The 20815-nt window shown below is 40.4% G+C and overlaps 1 protein-coding gene across 1 annotated transcript in view; it reads left to right on the forward strand.

The window, feature by feature from the left end:
- GDPD4 (glycerophosphodiester phosphodiesterase domain containing 4) overlaps positions 1-20815 on the forward strand; it is a 145394-nt gene that overhangs the window by 121654 nt on the left and 2925 nt on the right. Inside the window, exons 13-15 of the mRNA XM_006865016.1 lie at positions 3111-3193; positions 11667-11694; positions 16864-16963. Coding sequence (XP_006865078.1) covers positions 3111-3193; positions 11667-11694; positions 16864-16963 — 211 coding nt within the window. The remainder of the gene's footprint in view (positions 1-3110; positions 3194-11666; positions 11695-16863; positions 16964-20815) is intronic.

Consider the following 20815-nt stretch of genomic DNA (forward strand, 5'->3'; position numbering starts at 1 on the left):
AGGGGAGTGATTAACTCTCCAGTCTAGGAGCAGAGGTCCCTAAGACCATCAACGGCAGAGAAGCAGTGACTCCAGAGATAGAGGCACAGATGATGTCGTGGAGAGATGGAGCAGTTGGGGACTCTAGACACAGAGGGGGAGAGGGGCTATGTGTTGACTACTGGGGGACAGGCTTGCAGGGTATACCCTTTGGTTGGTTGATGATACATAGAAGGGATTGTAATCATGGCAATGAAACGATATACGACAGGATGAATGTAAAACTAATGTTCTCCATGTAAGCTATCACATAATTCACAATAAAACATTAAAAAAAAAAGGAGGGGGAAATCTAAAAATATAAGTGCTGATCACTGGTACGTATGGGATGAAAGGTGGCAAGAGAGGGGAAGAAAGTGCACTGGGTAGAGAATAGACAGGAGAGCCTGGGAGCGTGTTAGGTGGTTGGGTGGGGCAAGAGGCTGACAATACACAAGAAGGGGGAGGGGGAAAAGAAGAACAAAGCAGATGGGAGAACGGTTGGGCAGGTTCGCATGGGCTAGGTGAGACAGAGCTAAATGACGAGGTATGCATAACCCTGGAATAACAGGGCTTCAGGATAACAGGGAATGAGGCATGGCTTGAAAGGGAGAAAATAGGGGTACAATGCTAGGATGCTTGACTGTCTTTTGAATCTTGGTCTCCCTTGCCTACCATTGTGAAATAGACACTTGTGGGGTGGAGGGGAATAGCCAGAAGCAACACAACAGAAAACATGTTGACCCGGATCCAACCTATAACTAACTGGAATACCTTGGGGGAGGGGGCAGGAAACTGCCCAGACCCAAAATGGCAGGGGACTATGATGGCATGGACAGATGGAGTGGCTGGGGACACAGGACTCAGGGAGGGAGAGGAGCTGTTTGCTGACAGCCGGGGGGCGGGGGCGGGCGTGTGGGGTGTATCCTTTGGTTATTTGATGAGGCATGGAGGGGATTATAATCATTGCAGTGAAATGAAATACGATAGGATGAATGTGAAACTGAAGTGGGACAGAGGCAAATGATGATGTATGCAAAAACCTTGGAACAACAGGGCTCTGGGATACAGAGATTGAGACATGGTTTGAATGGAGAAAAGGGGGAAATAAGATGCTTGGCTGTCTGTTGAATCTTAGTTTCCCTGGTATATCGCTATAAAATAGACACTGGAGAGGAGAGAAAGGAATAGCCAGAAATACCACCATAGAAAGCTTGTAGGTCCGTCTTCTGCCTATAACTGATTGGAATACCTAAAAGGGGGATTCAACATGCCCAGCTCCTGTGGAGCCCTTGCATTACACAAGACCATAGGTGAAATCCTGAACAGCATCCAAAATCTTCTGAGGGGAAAGGTCCACTTGAAAGGACAAGCAGACCAGCCTTGAGTGGCCAGAAGAACATAAGATACTTCCTGAAAGAAAGACTGACAAGAAAAACACAAAACAATATAGGCAGGCTGACTGATTACTACAAGTACAAACAAGTGGCTCGCCCAGGATACATCAAGACAAGTGGTCGGGTCCCCCTCAGGGCCTTAAGACTAAGGCTTAATGGAAATGCATGCCCTGATTGATGACCACATTTGTCACTGATAAGGGGAAGTGAAGGGAAAACAGCAATGAAGCTACAAACTAAGCCCTACAATGCTCAAGACTCCTGTGAACCCAGATGGAGACCTGGTTGGCCAGCAGTGTGCCAAGTCCAGGGTACTCTTGACCCAGAGTCAGCGACATAGCCACAGAGGACTAGAGTGGAGAGTGAAGCATCCAGCTGATAAGAAGAGAGGGCACATGCATAAGTACACCCACACTTAGATAATACCCACTTGATTTGGCTTCAGTGGCTGGATGATTAGAGAAAGAAGAGAGAAAAAAGAATAATGTGACACAATTTGATGAACTTGACATACACCTATGGAAGCAATAGCTCAAAAGAGTGAACAAATCTTCACAGCGAGGATCATTCCCACCCCCTTCATACACAGAGTAGACAGGGATGGGCAACTTGCACATTGGCTACCCAGAATGGGGGCCTACAGAGCCAAGAAGTGACTGGCTTACAAGCTTTCAAGAGGGTACCTAGATTCAGAGGGCGTTGAGCAAGTAGAATCTCCAATTAGTATCCACTCTGCCTAGTCAGGGCTAATGAAAGGAGATTTGGATAGGTCTCTTGCGATACAATATCAGGACTGATAGGTCTCTTGCGATTGTTATCAGGACTGATTGTAAGGGCTGGAAATGTAAAGGTGGATGTTTTGGGGCAAAGGGAGGGGAGTGATTAACCTTACAGTCTAGGAGTGGAGGTCCCTGGGACCATCAAAGGAAAAGAGCAGAGAACGGAACTCTACTCAGAGAAGCAGTGATGCCAGGGATGGAGGCCGAGACGATGACGTGGGGAGATGGAGCATTTGGAGACTTTGTACCTAGAGAGAGAGAGGGGCTGTGTGCAGATGAAAGGGGGGCAGGCTTGCGGGGTATACTCTTTGGTTGATCGATGATACATGGAAGGGATTGTAACCAAGGCAAGAAAACGATATACGACAGGATATATATGAAGCTGATGTCCTCCCATGTAAACTATCTCATAATTCACAATAAAGCATTAAAAAAAGAAGGTCTGTAGCGTGATACAGGGACCCATATTACTGAAATCTGCCCAGGTAGATTTCAATAGCCAAATTTAGGAACTCATGCCATGGAAACACGATTAGAAATGAAGAAACCTAGGCTGTAGTCCTGGTCCAGAATAGATTTGCTGCGGAACTTCTATGGGTGTCAGTTTCACATCTATATAGTTGGGAAGTTTTTCTGTGAAGTGACTTTCTCAGATGTCTTGAGAGTCAAGTGATATTAAAAGTATGAAGTTTTGTCCCTTGTAAAGCTCCCTGCATGTGTAAGGGGTAACTCTTAGGATAGCAGCCAGTACTCTGTGTTTGAGACCACCATATCAGTCAGTGCTCCTCCACCTGGTCTGGCCTTAATCCTGTCCCTCTCCTTGCCCTGGTAGCAGAGTGAGACATTTAGCCCACATGATCTAAAATTCCTTTCAACTACAGAATCCTTTAACTATGATTTGTTTCATGTTTTACAGACACCAAGGTACTATATGTTCATATGGCTTCTCATAGATAGTATTTCTGCAATTTTCATTTTTGCTATCTTTTGTTTTCATTGGTAAGTATATATTAATAAATTTAAAAGGTTTATTTCCCTTGGCATACCTTTTTATTGCATGTGAAAATGTCACTTTATCTATGTCTCATTGGGTAACTGGACTCTCCCTGGATACCCAACCAGTTTTTGATCGCATGGGGAAATAAAAATAATGGTTCTTGTTGAAAGTAGAAGGAACCCTGGTAGTGTAATGGGTTATAAGTTTGACTGCTAAGTGCAAGGTCAGCAGTTCAAACCTATCAGCTGCTCCACAGGAAAAAGATGGGACTTTCTGCTCCCATAAAATGTATAGCCTCAGAAGCCCTACTATACAGGGTCACTCCGAGTTGGAACTGACTCAGTGACACAACCACCAAATGGAAAGTTGAGGGAGGGGGGGAAAAGGAGTTACATTCTTTTTGCAATCCCACTTGGAAAGTTCTTAGGTAGATGGACATTTATAATATATATTTGTTTCTTTTCATGCTATTTGCTACTCCTCATTCCCCTACTTTCTCTTAACACAGAAAGTATTTGAAGGACACGACTCTTACTAAACGCAGTTAGTATCCTGTATTATGGGTTTAATGAGTAGCATTTGGGAGAGGACGGGTTGACCAGAGCAAGTTCCTCCATACTGCTGCCTTTCTGAAGCTGAAGATAGCAAGGTGCAGCAAAAAGAGAAAGTTTACCAACTGGGATGACTGGTCTGGGCTCTGGCTGCACCCTTAGTTATGTAGTGACCCTGAGAAAATTATCTGCTTCTATCTGGGCCATAATTTTTTTCATATGCCCAAGCAAATTACATTTGAAAGACATGTCTGGGAAAACCCTATAATATTGCAAGGTTCAAGATAAAAGGGGAGACTTCTGGTTGAAGAAGGTTATCTTAAGATGAATATGATCATTTAGACACCATTATGGTTTATCATTTCATTTGTGACATATCCTTTAAAAGGGGTGAGCACAAATCCTCTGCTTAAAGGGAAAATTTTCTTGGTATAATGTATCTTTTCTGACCAACGCCAGAAATTATTGCTGATTTATGAAGAAGCCTGTGAAGCTTATGAATGGTCTGTTTTCTTTCCAGGTGGAAAGCGAAACAAGAAGACAAAATGTCCATAAGCTACTACAGGTACAGAGGTAAAGTAAAAAAAGCTTAGCCCACTACTATATCTCCACTTACCCATTACCTCTCTTAGAAAAAGTACAAGGTAACCTGACCACAACCTCCAATACATTGAAATAGTGATAAGATGATTTTCCCAAAGGAAAAAAGATGATCACAGGAACTTATTATGAAGAAGTTTGCAGTATTGAAAACTGCTTTGGTGAGGAAAAAAAAGCCCAGGAAAGTTGCACTGAGGAATCTTTTTTTTTTTTTTTTTCCATTATGACAGTGCACTTACTCATTCTTCAAGAGGAACAAGGGCTGTCATACAAGAATTGTAATGGGAAACCTTAGTTCAACCACACTGTAACCCTGATCTTGCCCCTTCAGATTTCTTTTTGTTTTCCAAACTGAAAGAAGTTTTCAAAGACTTCTCAAATCCTTGAGGATGCCAAAACTCCCATTTTGTTATGGTGTCAATTAGGGAAGTGTTAGAGTGAAAGAAACACCTTTAGAAGTTTATAGACCTAGATGGAACATACATCAAGTAACAATAGCTTCACACTTTTGGTATTTTTGTTTAATTAAAGATTTCTCTGATTTTGTAACAATACTTTTTGACTTACCCTCATATTTATGTATTCTCTCATCACATAGTTGTTGTGTACTCATTTTATGCCAGGCAGTCTAAGAGGTGATGAGATAACTAGAAGCTATCTATAGAGTTATTAAGTGCCATCGAGTCAGTTTTGACTCATAGTTTCCAAGGAGCGGCTGGGGAGTTCAAACCACCACCTTGTAGTTCAAACCAACCTTGTAGGCCAGCACTTTATCCCACAGCACCACACCAGACAGTGACCCAAAAAAGAGGTGGGCTGACCTGGAAAAGAGCAGTTAGGAGCCAATTAAAGTGTACCAATTAACACCATTCATCTAAGCGCCTAGGTTCAGGACACAGTAACTGCTGCCACGTCTATTAGGGTTGAAGGGGCTTTGTAGGACTTCAGTTGTGAATGGAGTATTTTGGAGGAGGTAGAGAGAAAACTGCAGAGATTCTGGAATGTGGGACTAGAGCCTAGGTTCTGTGCCTAAGCAGGTGGAAAGCGAAACAAGAAGACAAAATGTCCATAAGCTACCACAGGTACAGAGGTAAAGTAAAAAAAGCTTAGCCCACTACTATATCTATATGAATTTCAAACAACGGAGAGATACCATTAGATTTCTGTGTAAGGGAATGGACAAATGTTTATACAGCAGAATTGCTTAGAAACTAAGGAAGGAGGACATGAGATAAGCCCAGCAAGAAGAAGAGAAACTAGAGTTTCTTTTTCAGGGGATTGTGGGGATAGTTACACAGTGCATTACTGATTTTGGAAGCCAGTACAGTGTCAAAGAGAAATCAGTTAGGCAGCAGAAGACTGTGCAGTACATGATATAATTTCCTTCCATCGCTCCTGAAGTCTTAGGTAAAGTTGGGATAGTCACAAAATTATGAAGTAATTTGATTTCTTCTTTATGGATAACAGTGATGATCCTGGGCTCCTATGTACTGGCTGCCAGAGGGTCTAACTGATAGAGCATTTAGGGTTTTAGGAATGAATCTAAAGAAACCATGAAAAACAAGTTTTAAAAAAGAAATTAAGTGGAAGGCAATAGTCTTTCATATACTTTAAAACTAACAATTCAATCCAAGCTCACTCCAATCTTGAAGTGACAGAGAGACTTCAGGTAACTCTGTGTTACATGAATTTTATGAAGACTATATTAAAAAAAAATTAAGAAGCTGTATTAAAAGGTCTGAAGACAATATTCTAGTCACCTTATGCTTTTCATTGGTCCAGCAAAGAAACAAATAGAATATATAAATGGGTAAGAGAGATGTTCTAAAGGAAAATTTGAAGAACTATATAAATTTGGACGAGGAAGTTGGCTGTAATACCTTATAAAAAGACTTGAAGCCCCCACCAGAATGAAATAGTGATAAGAAAATATTGTTTTGTTGTTGTTGTTATGTGCCATGGAGTCGGTTCTGACTCATAGCGACCCTGTAATTAATTAGATGCTGTTTAATCTGTTTCAACTCATAGCAACCCTATACACAACAGAAAGAAACACTGCCTGGCCCCTGTGCCATCCTCATATTGTTATGTTTGAGTCCACTGTTGCTGCCACTGTTTGAGTCCATCTCTTTGAGGGCCTTCCTCTTTTTTCTGCTGACATCCCACTTTACCAAGCATGATATCCTTCTCCAGGGACTGGTCCTTCCTGACAACATGTCAAAAGTACGAAAGACTGAGTCACACAGTCCTCACTTCTAAGAAGCATTCTGATTGTACTTCTTCCAACACAGGTTTCTTTGTTCTTTTGGCAGTCCATGATATGTTAAATATTCTTCACTAACACTGTAATTCAAATGCATCAATTCTTCTACAGTCTTCCTTATTCATTGTCCAACTTTCTTATGCACATGTGGCAATTGAAAATACCATGGCTTGGGTCAAGTGTACCTTACTCCTCAAAGTGATATCTTTGTTCTTGAACACTTTAAAGAGCTTTAACACTTTAACACTTTTGCAACTGATTTACTTAATACAATATATCATTTGACTGTTACTTTCATGAACATTGATAGTAAATTCAATCAAAATGAAGTCTTTCACAGCTTCAATCTTTTCTCCATTTGTCATGATGCTAATTAGTTGATTCAGTTGTGAGGATTTTTGTTTTCTTTACATTGAAGTGTAATCCATACTGAAGGCTGTAGTCTTTGATCTTCATCAGTAAGTATATCAAGTCTTCTTCACTCCTAGTAAGCAAGGTTGTGTCATCTGCATGCCACCATTGTTAATGAGTCTTCCTCAATCCTGATGTCAAGTTTTCTTCATATAGTCCAGATTCTCAGATTATTTGCTCAGCATATAGTGGTGAATGGTGGTGGTGTACCATTCAAGCAGTTCCGGCTCATAGTGACCCTATATATGGTTTCCAAGGTAACAAATCTTTATGGGAGCAGTAAGCCTCATCTGTCTCCAGTGCAGCAGCTGGTAGATTTGAATTGCTGACCTTGCAGTTAACAAGCACCCCAATGCATAAGTATGGTGAAAGAATGCAACCCTGGCATATACTTTTCCTAATTATAAACCATTCAGTGTCCCCTTGTTCTGTTCTAACTATTGCTTCTTGATCTAGGTACAGGTTCCTCCTGATAACAATTAAGTGTTTTGGAATATCCATTCTTCATAATGTTATCCATAGTTTGTTATGGTCCACACAGTCAAATGCCTTTGCATAGTCAATAAAGCACAAGTAAGCATTTTCTGGTATTCTTTGCTTTCATTCAAGATCCATCTGATGTCAGCGATATCCCTAGTTCCACATCCTCTTCTGAGTCTGGCATGAATGATTCTAACAGTATGTTGACAAAGATACACTGTTATAGTATATTGCTACAACTATTTTTAACTGTCTTCAGCAAAATTTACTTCCATGTGAGATTAATGATACTGTTTTATGATTTTTATCTTCTACTGGGTCACTTTTTTTTGGAATGGACCCAACTATGGATTTTTTTCCTGGGAACTGTCTTCCAAATTTCTTGGCAGATGAGTGAGCACCTCTAGTGCTGCATCAGTTGGTAGAAACATTTCCTTTTGTAGTCCATCAATTCCATCAATTCCTGGAGTCTTGTTTTTCACCAGGGCCTTCAGTGCAGCTTGTTCTTTTTTCAGTTCCATTGGTTCTGGATCTTAAGCTATCTCTTGAAATGGTTGAACACCAACCAATTCTTTCTGGTACAGTGACTGTGTATTACTTGGATCATCTTTTTACACTGTCTGTGACATTCAATATTTTATAATACTGAAAATGAAGTTTTCCAGCTTTTAAGAGTTCTTAATTGAATGCTTTAGAAACCAATTTGTCTAATCTATACAGAAAGAAAGTTTATTGAAAGGTTATTTGGGTACCTCCAAGAGACACTTAGAAGGTGTAGGACCAGGTTTAGAACCAGGGAAGGAACAAAGAAGACTAGACAGAAGCCAAGACCTCAGCTAATAATATAGCCTAGCCCCATTTGGGTTGAGGAGAACAGAACTTTGAACAGTAAATACAGAGTGCCACATCTTACATCACAACTACCTCCAGGATGGGCATGCACTTGCTGCAACCAGCAAAAGGCCTTCATTGCCTCTCTATCCTTCAAGGTGCATTTTTCAGCAGTCTAAAGGGATCACTGCTTTGTCTTCTTTCTTAATATAGTTTCTTATGAAGTCATTAATGTTTTCTTTTTTCCTCTGTGCATGATGATTGTCCCTTTTATTACTGGTTTTCAGTAATTTGATTGTGGTTTATTTATATTTGTGTGTGACTATATTATACATACATACATATATATATGTATGTATAATATAGTATCATATATATATATATGATACTGAGAGAGAATGTGTGTGTATTTATCCTGTTTAGGTTAGTTGAAATTTTTGATCTGTTGGGAGTTTAATCTTCACCAAATTTAGAAACAGTTTCAGTCTGCATTTCATCAAATATGTTTCTACTTTACTCCCCTTTTTGGGATTCCAGTTACATGAATGTTAAGACAGTTTGATGTTTGTCTCATAGGAATCTGAAGCGCCATTTGTTTTTCTTTTTAGCTTGTTTTGTTTCCGTACTTCCTTTTGAATGATCCTTATTCCACAGTGTACTTTTTATTGCAGTTTATGTTGGTGTGTAACAAACAGAAACCTACCAACTAGAAACAACACAAGTCATTTATCTCACAGTTTCTGCCTTTGTTAGCTGGGTCCTCTGCTGAGGGTATCAGAAAGCTAAAATCAAGGTGTCATCTAGGGTTGTGAACTCATCTGAGGCTCACTGATTCTTGGCAGAATTTTGTTCCTGGCAGTTGTAGGACTGACTTTGCCCATTTTCTTGCTGGCTGTTGGCTGAACATGTTGGCTGAACATGGCCAACAGGAAAGACTCTCTTCAGTCTGGTATGATGGAGTCTTCCATAATGCAATCATGAGAGTGGCTATTATTATCACCTTTGTTATATAGTACTTCATATTTCGGACATATTGTCAGGAGGGACCAGTTGCTAGAGAAGGACATCATATTTGGTAAGGTGGAGGGTCAGAGAAAAAGAGGAAGACCCCTAGTGAGATGGATTGGCCAAGTGGCAGCATCGATGGACTCAAGTGTGGCAACAATAGTGAGGTTGGCCCAGGATCAGGCAGTGTTTTGTTCTGCTGTGCATAAGGTCGCTATGGGTCGGTACCGACTCGATGGCACCTAACAACAACAACAATAACATCAAGATTTCAGTCACATTCAAAAGAAATGGATTATCATCCAGGGCAGGAATCTTGGAGGCCATTTTGGAATTTTGCCTGCCACACTCTGCCTTCAACTTCCCTAATCTTTTATTTGTAAACTTTAACATGCTGTTTATCTCAACCAGTGAAATTTTCATTTCAAATCTTTTTTACCTCTGGGGGTTCCATTTGGGGGCTCCTTGTTAATGTCTTCTGTTTCTTGTGTTCATGGTTTTTTAAATGATCTTAACATAGTTTTATTTGTTTTAATATCCTTATCTGCTAGTTACATCATCTGTTATTTCTGGGTCTTTTTATATTAACTAATGTTTCTTCTGGATATGGATATTTACTGCTTCTTAGAAGGTCAACTATCACTATCATACAAGAAATTAAAACAGAAATCCTAAAAATACTGATTTTAAAAGTGTATATTGTGGTAAAATAAATGTTTGCCATCTCAAGTGTACAGTTCAGAAAATTTGATTCACAGTTACCATGTTGTACTACCACTACCCCTCTCCATTTCCAAAATCTTACCTCACCCCAAACAGAAATTCAGTACCCCTTCAAAAAGAACTGCATTTCGATAATACCCACTTAAGAAGAGAGGGCATATGCACAAGAGCACTCACACTTGCAGATAATACCCACTTGGTCTGGCTTCAATGACTGGATGATCAGAGCTCAACCAGAAGAATAAAGAAGAGGAAACAAAGAGTAATCTGATACAATTTGATGAACTTGACCTATACCCTATGGATGCAGTATCTCAAAAGAGGGAACAGATCTTTACAGCAAGGATCATTCCCACCCCCTTCACACACAGAGTAGACAGGGATGGGCAACTTGAACATTGGCTACCCAAAGTTGGGGGGCTACAAAGGCAAGAAGTGACCGGCTTACAAGCTTTCAAGAGGTAACCTGGATCCAGAGGTCATGAAGGAAGGTAGAATCTCCACTGAGTAGTATCCAATCTGTCTAGGTGGGGCTGATGAAATGAAATGCAGATGGGTCTCTTGTGATACAATAGTGAATAATTGTTATCAGGACTGATTGTGAGGGTTGGAAATGTAAAGGTAGATGTTTTTTGCAAGGAGGGGAGTGGTTAACTTTTCAGTCTAGGAGCGGAGGTCCCTAGGACCATCAAGGGAGAAGAGCTGAGAGCGGGACCCTACCCAGAGAAGCAGTGATGCCTGAGATGAAGGCAGAGATGATGACTTGGAGAGATGGAGTAGCTGGGGACTTCAGACACAGGGAGAGGGGCTGTGTGCTGACGACCGGGGGGCAGGCTTGCAGGGTATACCCTTTGGTTGGTTGATGATGCATGGAGGGAATTGTAACCATGGCAATGAAATGATATACGATAGGATGAATGTAAAACTAATGTTATCCATGTAAACTATCACATAATTCACAATAAAACATTAAAAAATTGCATTTACAAAGATCATAAAAGTAGAGGACAATAAATGCTGGCGGGGGTGTGGACAGACTGTGATACTCCTACATTGCTGGTGGGACTGCAAAATGGTCCAACCTCTCTGGAAAGCCATATGGCGCTTCCTCAGAAGGTTGGAAATAGAAATACCTTATAATCCAGCAATTCCTCTACTTGGTATTTACCCACAAGAAATGCAAGCCATAACATGAGTAGATATATGCACATCAATGTTCATAGCAGCACTATTTACAATAACAAAAAGATGGAGACAGCCAAAGTGCCCATCAACTGAAGAATGGGTAAACAAACTGTGGTACATAACACACAATGGAATATTATGCTACCTTGAAGAATAACAAGGAAACTGCAAGCCACCACAAAACATGATAAACCTTGAGGACATTATGTTGAGTGAAATTAGTCAGTCACAAAAGGAGAAATACTGCATAGGACCACTACTGTTAAAGACTAAGAAAAAGAACCCATACTAAAGGGGGTGGGGGATCCTTGCTGGTTGCTGGGATGTGGGGGGTGGGGTGAGGGTAGGGAGGGGAAGGTGGAGCACAGGGTAGGGAATAGACACAGGATAGTTTGGGTGCTGGGGAGGGAGGCAATATACAAGAAGGCAGAGGGAAATGGAAAAACAAAGCATATGGGAGAACAGTTAGGCAGGTTTGCATGGGCTAAGTGAGACAGAGGTAAATAATGATGTATGTACAACCTTGGAACAACAGGGCTCTGGGATACAAGGATTGAGACATGTTGGAATGGGGGAAATAATGTTAAGATGCTTGGCTGTCTTTTGAATCTTGATTTCCCTGGCATACCATTATAAAATAGACACTGGTGGGAGAGAGAAAGAAATAGCCAGAAATATCACTATAGAAAGTTTATATGTCTGTCTTCTGCCTATAACTGATTGGAATACCTAAAATGGGGCTACAATGTACCCAGTGATGTAGGCTTACTGCAGAGCCTCTGCATTATATAAGACCATAGGTGGAATCCGGAACAGCATCCAGAATCTTCATAGGTGGTAAATTTCCACTTGAAAGGATGGGCAGATCAGCTTGGAGCAGCTAGAAGAACAGAAGATACTTCTTGAAAGAAAGACTGACAGGAAAACTACAAAACCATATAGGCAGACCAACTGATTACTACAAGAACAAGCAAGTTGCTCGCCCAGGAGACATCAAGGCAAGTGGTCGGGTCCCCTCATAGCAAACCCCCTTCCAAGACTAAGACTCAATGGGAATACACGCTCTGATTGGTGACTATGTTCATCACTGATAAGGGGAAGTGAGGGAAAAACAGCAGTGAAGCTGTGAGCTAAGCCCTACAACGTTCAATAGGCTCCTGTTAACCCAGGTCACAGCCAGCAGTGTGGCAAGACTTGGGGACTCTTCGGCTCATAGTCAGTGACATAGCCACAGAGGACTAGAGTAGAAAGTGAAGCGTCCAGCTGATAAGAAGTGAGGGCATATGCACAGGAACACCCACACTTGCAGATAATACCCACTTGACCAGGCTTCAATGACTGGATGATCAGAGCTCAACTAAAAGAAGAAAGAAGAGGGGAAAAAAAAAAGTAATCTGAAACAATTTGATGAACTTGACCTACAACTATGGATGCAGTATCTCAAAAGAGGGAACAAATCTTTACAGCAAGGATAATTCCCACCCCCTCCATACACAGAGTAGACAGGGAAGGGCAACCTGGACATTGGCTACCCAAAGTTGGAGGGCTACAAAGGCAAGAAGTGACTGTCTTACAAGCTTTCAAGAGGTAACCTAGATCCAGAGGGCATGAAGGAAGGTAGAATCTCCACTGAGTAGTATCCAATCTGTCTAGGCCGGGCTGATGAAAGGAAATGTGGATAGGTCTCTTGTAATACAATAGTGAATACTTGTTATCAGGACTGATTGTGAGGGTTGGAAATGTAAAGGTAGACGTTCTGTAGCAAGGAGGGGAGTGATTAACTTTTCAGTCTAGGAGCGGAGGTCCCTGGAACCATCAAGGGAGAAGAATGGAGAGCAGGACCCTACCCAGAGAAGCAGTGACACCAGAGATGGAGGCAGAGACGATGACATGGAGAGATGGAGCAGCTGGGGACTTTAGACCCAGAGAGGGAGATGGGATGTGTGCTGATGACCAGAAGGGCAGGCTTGCAGGGTATACCCTTTGGTTGGTTGATGATACATGGAGGGGATTGTAACCATGGCAATGAAATAATATATGATAGGATGAATGTAAAACTAATGTTCTCCCATGTAAACTATCACATAATTTACAATAAAACATTAAAAAAATAAATAACTGCATTTCTTCCTCCCTCTAGCTCCTGGTAACATTTGCTTATTCTAGATATTTCATAAAAGTGGGATCATACAGTATTCATTCTTTTGTCTGGCTTTTTGCATTCAGTATAATGTTTTCAAGGTTCATCCATGTTGTGTAGCCTGCATTAGAATTTCATTTATCTTTATGGCTAAATTATGGCTAAATAATATCCTCTTGTTAATCGCCGTCGAGTTGGTTTCAACCCATAGAGACCCTATATAGAGTTTCTGGGTTTGAACCGCCAGCCTTGCAGTCCAGCACATTATCCTACAGCACCAGGATATCTGACTGTATGTATATACTACATTTTGTTTTTCTGTTCATCTATTGATGAACACTTGGATTGTTTCTACCTTTTGGCTATTGTGAATAATTTCACATTGGTGTATCTGTCTGAGAACCTGCTTTCAAATATCTTGGATTAGATTTCTGGGTCATTTGTAATTCTATGTTTAACTTAAGGAACTGCCAGACTTTTTTCCATAGCAGCTACACAATTTTACATTCCCACTAACAGTGCACATGGGTTTCAGTTTCTCCACATCCTCACCAACACTTGTTTCCATTTTTCTGATAATAGCCACCTAGTGACTAGGGTGAGCCTGACCCAAACCATGGTATTTTCAGTAACTTCATATGCATGTAAAAGTTGGACAATGAATAAGGAAGACCATAGAAGAATGGATGCATTGTGTTGTGGTCTTGAAGGTACCATCAACTGCCAGACCAACCAAGTCTGTGTTGAAGTAGTACTGCTGGAGTGCTCCTTAGAAGCCAGGATGAATTGCTGATTATATCATGAGAGTGTTGGATTTTGTCAAATATGTTTTCTGCATTTGACAAAATCCAACACTCTCATGATATTCATACTTCTCTGCTAGACTGATTTTGCAGTCCAGGAGCAGAGGTCCCTGGGGCCATCAAGTGAGAAGAGTGGAGTGCAGGACCCTACCCAGAGAAACAGTGATGCCAGAAATGGAGGCAGAGATGATGATGTGGACAGATGGAGTGGCTGGGGACACTGGACTCGGGGATGGAGAGGGGCTGTGTGCTGACGGCTGAGGGGCAGGCCTGTGGAGTAGGCCTGTGGAGTGTACCCTTTGGTTGTTTGATGATTCATGGAGGGGATTGTAATCATTGCAATGAAATGAAATATGATAGGATGAATGTAAAACTGATGTTCTCCCGTGTAAACCCACATAATTCCATAATTCACAATAAAAACTTAAAAAAAAAAAAAGGTATTTGCAATGAACAAGTTATTAGTCTTGCAAAATTCTATCATGCAATCTCCAGCATCATTTCTATCACACAGGCCTATTTTCCAAGTACTGATCTTTCTTCTTCATTTCCAACCTTTGCATTCCAATTGCCAGTAATTATCAATACATCTTGATTGCATTTTTGGTCAATTTCAGACTGAAGAAGTTGGGAGAAACAACAACAACATATGTGTTTGAAAGTTGGACAATGAATAAGGAAGACCAAAGAAGAACCGATGCATTTGAATTACGATGTTGGAGAAGAATATGGAAAGCACCATGGCTATCAGAACAACAAACGCCTGTGTTAGAATTACAGCCAGAATATTCCTTAGAAGTCAGGATGGCAAGACCTCATCTCTTGTACTTTGGACATGTTGTTAAGAGGAACCAGTTCCTGGAGAAGGACATCATGTTTGGAAAAGTGGAGGGTCAGTGCAAAAGAGGAAGCCCCTCAATAAGATGTATTGACAAAATGGGCTCAAATTTTAACAGCTGTGAGGATGGTGCAGAACCAGGCAATGTCTTGTCTGTTGAGCATAATGTCACTGTGAGTCAGACTGGCTCAATGGTACCTGACAATAACAACTCTTCCCCATAAAATTCTGCACTCTGATTTACACTACGTCAAACAGGTATTTTGGCATACTCAAGGGACTGAAATAATAATTTTTATAGAATGGTCTTTGAGTTTTAGAAATAAAAAATCTGAACAGGGAACATCATGGATGTAGGGTAGATGAGGTAAGGTTTCCCAATGGATTTCTCATTGGACAACGCTGCTACCCTCAAAGAATGGGCAGCATTAACATGATGGAAGAGATGTTTCTAAATTCAACTCTTCTGGCTTTTTCTTTACTAGTGCAGTTTTCAATTTTCTTAAAATTTTGTAATAAGACTCCTCCGTGATGGTCTTGTATCCTTCAAGAAAGCCAAGATTCTACCTATGGAATCCCAAAAAAAACAGTCACTGACCACTGTGCTTTGAATTTAACTGGCCCAGCAGATACCCTCAAAAGCCACTGTTTTTATTGGATTTATTTGGGGAGTGGGGAGATAGAGGAGTAAGGAGTTAGGGTTAGGTTAGGGCTACAACTAAGTTTAGGATTAGGACTAGGGTTGTGTTAGGGATAATTGTTTAGCTAGGACTAAGAGTAAGGTTTAGTATCATTTTATGGTAACTTCATTTTTATTTATTTAGTTCTCTTGAATCTTTGATTTGCTCTTTGGCAACTAACACCACCACAACTAACTTTTTCCATCTGAAATTGATCAAACGTAATTAAGATTTATTGATGCTTCCTGGTGATTGGAATGCAAAGGTTGGAAACAAAGAGGAAGGATCAGTATTTGGAGAGTATTGTCTGGGTGACAGATATGATACTGGAGTCACATGATAGAATTTTGCAAGACCAATGACTTCTTGCAAATACCTTTTTTAAGCAACATAAGAATCAACTATATACATAGATCTCACCAGATGACATTTACAGGAATTAAACTGACTACATCTGTGGAAAGAGACTGGAAAAACTCATTATCATCAGCCAAACCAAGGCCAGGGCAGATTGTCGAACAGATCATCAATTGCTCATAAGCAAGTTCTGGCTGAAGATGAATAAAATTAAAACAGGTCCACAAGAACCAAAATATGACTTGAACATAATCCCGCCTGAATTTAGAAACCACCTTAAGAACAGATTTCATGCATTAGACACTAGTGACCAAAGACCAAAAGAGCTGTGTGGGATAACATCAAGAACATTATAGAGATAAACAAGGAGGAAAACAGCAAGTCATTTAAAAGACAGGAAAGAAAGAAAAGACCAAAATGGATGTAAGCAGAGACTCTGAAACATGCTCTCCAGCATAGACATGTTAAAGTGAATGGAAGACGTGAAAAGAGCTGAACAACTTCAAAGGGCAGCTCGAGAACACAAAATCAAGCATCATAATGAAATATGCAAAGACCAGGAGTTAGACAGCCAAAAGGGAAGAACAAACTCAGCATTTCTCAAGCCGGAAGATCAGGAGAAAAAAAATTCAAGCCTTGATTTGAAATATTGAAGTATTCTATGGACAAAATATTGAATGATGCAGAAAACATGAAAAGCTTATGCCAAGATGGTACCTGCAATCAATTCACTTGGCCATTTTTCCAATTTTCCATTTTTTGATAACACAGACATAAAGATTTTCTTAATTATGTTAAAAAAAAGGATGCAAAAGCTATGAAATATGTACTGATCAGTCAGCTGGAGCATAAGCGAGGTCATAAAGCCAGGGGCTGTGGAGCGCTGGGGATGGCAGAGATCAAAGGTAGTGTTTCCTACATTGTCTGGAAGACAGGCAGAGTAGCAAGACATTTGGTTTATTAATATTATTTTAATTTTTGAAATATTCTGATTCCTTCATGACATGAATGGGAATACTGTTATGGATTGAATTGTGTTCCCCTATAAGTTGTGGATTTAATTTAATGTCACATGATGTTACCTTTCATAATGCATTCTGATCTAATCAGTAGGGTGAGTTCATATCAGTATAAGGGTGGATCCTGAACTGACATTTCTGAGCTATATGAAGAGCAGCAAAGACAATGAGACACACACTGACACAAAGAAGACAAGTGCCACACAAGGAACCAAGGAATACCCAGGATTACTGCCAAGAAAGGAACAGATGGGGCCCAGACCAGAACTGTGAGAAAATAAAATTTTTTCCTTTAAAGCCACCCACTTGTGTTTGTGTTACAGCAGCACTAGGAAACTCAAGACAGATAAGCTCAATTAGTTCTGATTTATATTTAAAACTATGAACTAAGCAAAGTCCCATCAATTAACATTTCCCCCACATTATGTTTTGGTTGTTTAATCAGGTTTATCCAGTGCCTATGAAATTATATTATCCAATAAATAAATTTGAGAGACACTAAATTACTACAAAAAAAATTATGCAAGGGCTGGTGAACGCATTGGGTCTACTTGTGAGTAGAAGTGGGGGAAAGGCAGTAATGGGCTGAGTTCGACCATGTTACATAAGCTCCTGTTGACCTTAAGATGAGAGAGGGAAGAGGAAGGACTGATTGGTCTGAAGTTTGGGGAGACTTGGGAACTATACTGAGTTCATGGACCTAGCCATGGTGGGCTAGAGCTGAGAGTAAAGCATCTAGCTGATATGAAGTGTGGGGAAAGGGGGACATGTAAAAACACCCAAACTTGCAGATAGTACCCATTTGACCTAACTTGGATGATTTGACGATCAGAATCTGACTGTTGTGGTTGCTAGGTGTCATTGAGTCGGTGCTGACGCATAGCAACCTTATGCACAGCAGAACGAAACACTGCCCGATCCTGGGCCAACCTCACTGTTGTCGCCACGTTTGAGCCCATTGATGCTGCCACTTGGCCAGTCCATCTCGCTGGGGGTCTTCCTCTTTTCTCTGACCTTCCACCTTACCAAAAATGATATCCTTCTCCAGCGACTGGTCCGAATGTGTCAGAAATATGAGAGACAAAGTTTGGCCATCTTGGCCTCCAAGGAGCACTCTAGCCGCACTTCTTCCAACAGAGATCTGTTAGTTCTATGGGCAGCCCATGGCACTTTCAATATTCTCCTCCAACACCATAACTCAAAAGCACCAATTCTTCTATGGTCTTCTTTATTTACTGTCCAACTTTCACATGCATGTGAGGTTATTGAAAATACCATGGCTTGGGTCAGGCGCACCTTAGTCCTCAAGCTGACATCTTTGCTTTTCGACACTTTAAAAGGTCTTATGCAGCAGATTTTCCTAATGCAATACGTCATTTGATTTCTTGACTGCTGCTTCCGTGAGTGTTGATAGTTGATCCAAGAAAAATGAAGTCCTCAACAACTTCCGTCTTTTCTCCATTGATAAGAATGTTGTTTATTGGTCCAGTGGTGAAGATTTTTGTTTTCTTTACATTGAGATGCAATCCATACTGAAGACGGTGCTCTTTGATCTTCATCAGTAAATAAAGAAGTTTGATACAGGAAGCAAGTGTAAATTGCTACCATTTGATGAACTTGACATATACTTATGGATGTAATAGCTCAAAATACCAACTGAAAGGCAGTCTTCACATCAAGGATCAAGCCTATCCCCTAAGTACTCAGAGTTAATAGGGACAGGAAACTTAGACATTGGCTACCTAAAATCAGAGTGGGGGGAGAGGGAGGGGAGCTATAAAGGCACAAAGTGGCTGACTTAGAAAGTTTTCAAGAGAGTTTAGTTTCAGAACATGTGGGGAAAGGTAGAATCCCCACTCTATAGTTTTCATCTTGTCTAGATGGGTCTGGTGTAAGGAGATGGGGGTAAGATTCTTTTAATAGTGAGTAGTTGTTATTGTGACTAATTACAATGATCACAATCGTAATTAAATTATCACAACGGTAAGAAGATGTGTAACAAAAAGGAGTAGTTCATCTTACAATCCAGGAACAGAGGACCCTAGGATCATTCAGAGAGAAGAGCATGCGCAGAACATGGGACCCTAACCAGAGAAGCAGCAACACCAGAGATGGAGTCAGAGGTGATGGCATGGAGAGACCAGCTGACTCTAGACTCATGGAAAGAGAAAGGCTGTGTGCTGGTGGGCAGGATGCTGGCTTGAAAATGTGCCCTTTGGTTGTTTAAACAATTATATATTTCCTGCATGTTTTTGTGTACATCAAAAAAAAAAAAAAAAAAGAGGGAATACTTTTAACCGGTGATGCATGGAGGGGATTGTAATCATTGCAGTGAAACAAAATATGGTTGAGTGCAAAACGTATGTTTTTCCATGTAAACCGTCACTCAATTTACAATAATAAATTTTTGTTAAAAGGATGATCCAAGGAATACACAGCGTCACTGTACCAAAAGGAACTGGTCAATAGCCAACCATTTCAAGAGGTAGCATATGATCAAGAGCCAGTGGCAGTGAAGGAAGAAGTCCAAGGTGCACTGAATACATTGATGAAAATCACGGCTCCAGGAATTTACAGAATATAAACTGACATCTTTCAACAAACTGATGAAACACTAGAGGTGCTCACTCATCTATGCCAAGAAATTTGGAAGATAGCTATCTGGCTAACCACTTGGGAAAGTTCTATATTTGTGCCCATTCCAAAGAGAGGCAACCCAATGGAATGCAGAAACCATCAAACAATATTTTTGAAGACAATAAAATTTTGAAGATAATTTAAATATGACTGCAGAAGTACATCGACAAGAGAACTGCCAGAAATTCAGGCCAGATTCAGAAGAGGACATAGAACTAGGGATATCATTACAGAAGTCAGTTGGATCTTGGTTGAAATTAGAGAATACCAGAAACATGTTTGTGTTTTATTAACTATGCAAATGATTTTAACTGTGTGGATCATGACAAGCTGTGGATAACATTTGTAAGAATGGGTATTCCACAACACTTAATTGTGCACGAGGAACCTGTACATAGATCAAGAGGTAGTTGTTCAGACACAACAAGGGGATGCTAAATGGCTTAAAATCAGGAAAGGTGTGCACCAGGATTATATTCTTTCACCATACTTATTCAATATGTATGCTGAGCAAATAATCTGAGAAGCTGAATTATATGAAGAAGAATGTAGCATCAGGATTGGAGGAAGACTCGTTGCCAACCTGTGATATGCAGATGATACAACCTTTTCTGGAAGCAAAGAGGACTTAAAATACTTATGGAAATCAAAGCCTATGGTCTTCAGTATGGATTGCACCTCAATGTAAAGAAAACAAAAAATCCTCACAACTGGACCAGTGAGCATCATCATGATAAATGGAGACAAGATTGAAGTTGTCAAATGCTTCATTTTGCTTGGGTCTACAATCAACACTCGAAGGAAGCAGTAGTCAAGAAATCAAACGATGTATCATGTTAGGCAAATCTGTTTCACAAGATCTTTTTAAAGTGTTCAAGAGCAAAGGTATCAGTTTGAGGATAAAGGTGCACCTGATCAAGCCATGGTATTTTCAGTCACCTCATATGCATGTGAAAGTGAATAAAAAAGACAGTAAAATAATTGTTGCTTTTGAGAAGGTATATTCAAAGTACTATGGACTACCAGAAGAACCAGTGAATCTGTTGAAATGCTCCTTAGAAGCCAAAATGGTGAGACTTTTTCTCTCACACATCAGACATG

This window comes from Chrysochloris asiatica, unplaced genomic scaffold (genome assembly GCF_000296735.1).
Source record: "Chrysochloris asiatica unplaced genomic scaffold, ChrAsi1.0 scaffold00074, whole genome shotgun sequence".
NCBI lineage: Eukaryota > Metazoa > Chordata > Mammalia > Afrosoricida > Chrysochloridae > Chrysochloris > Chrysochloris asiatica.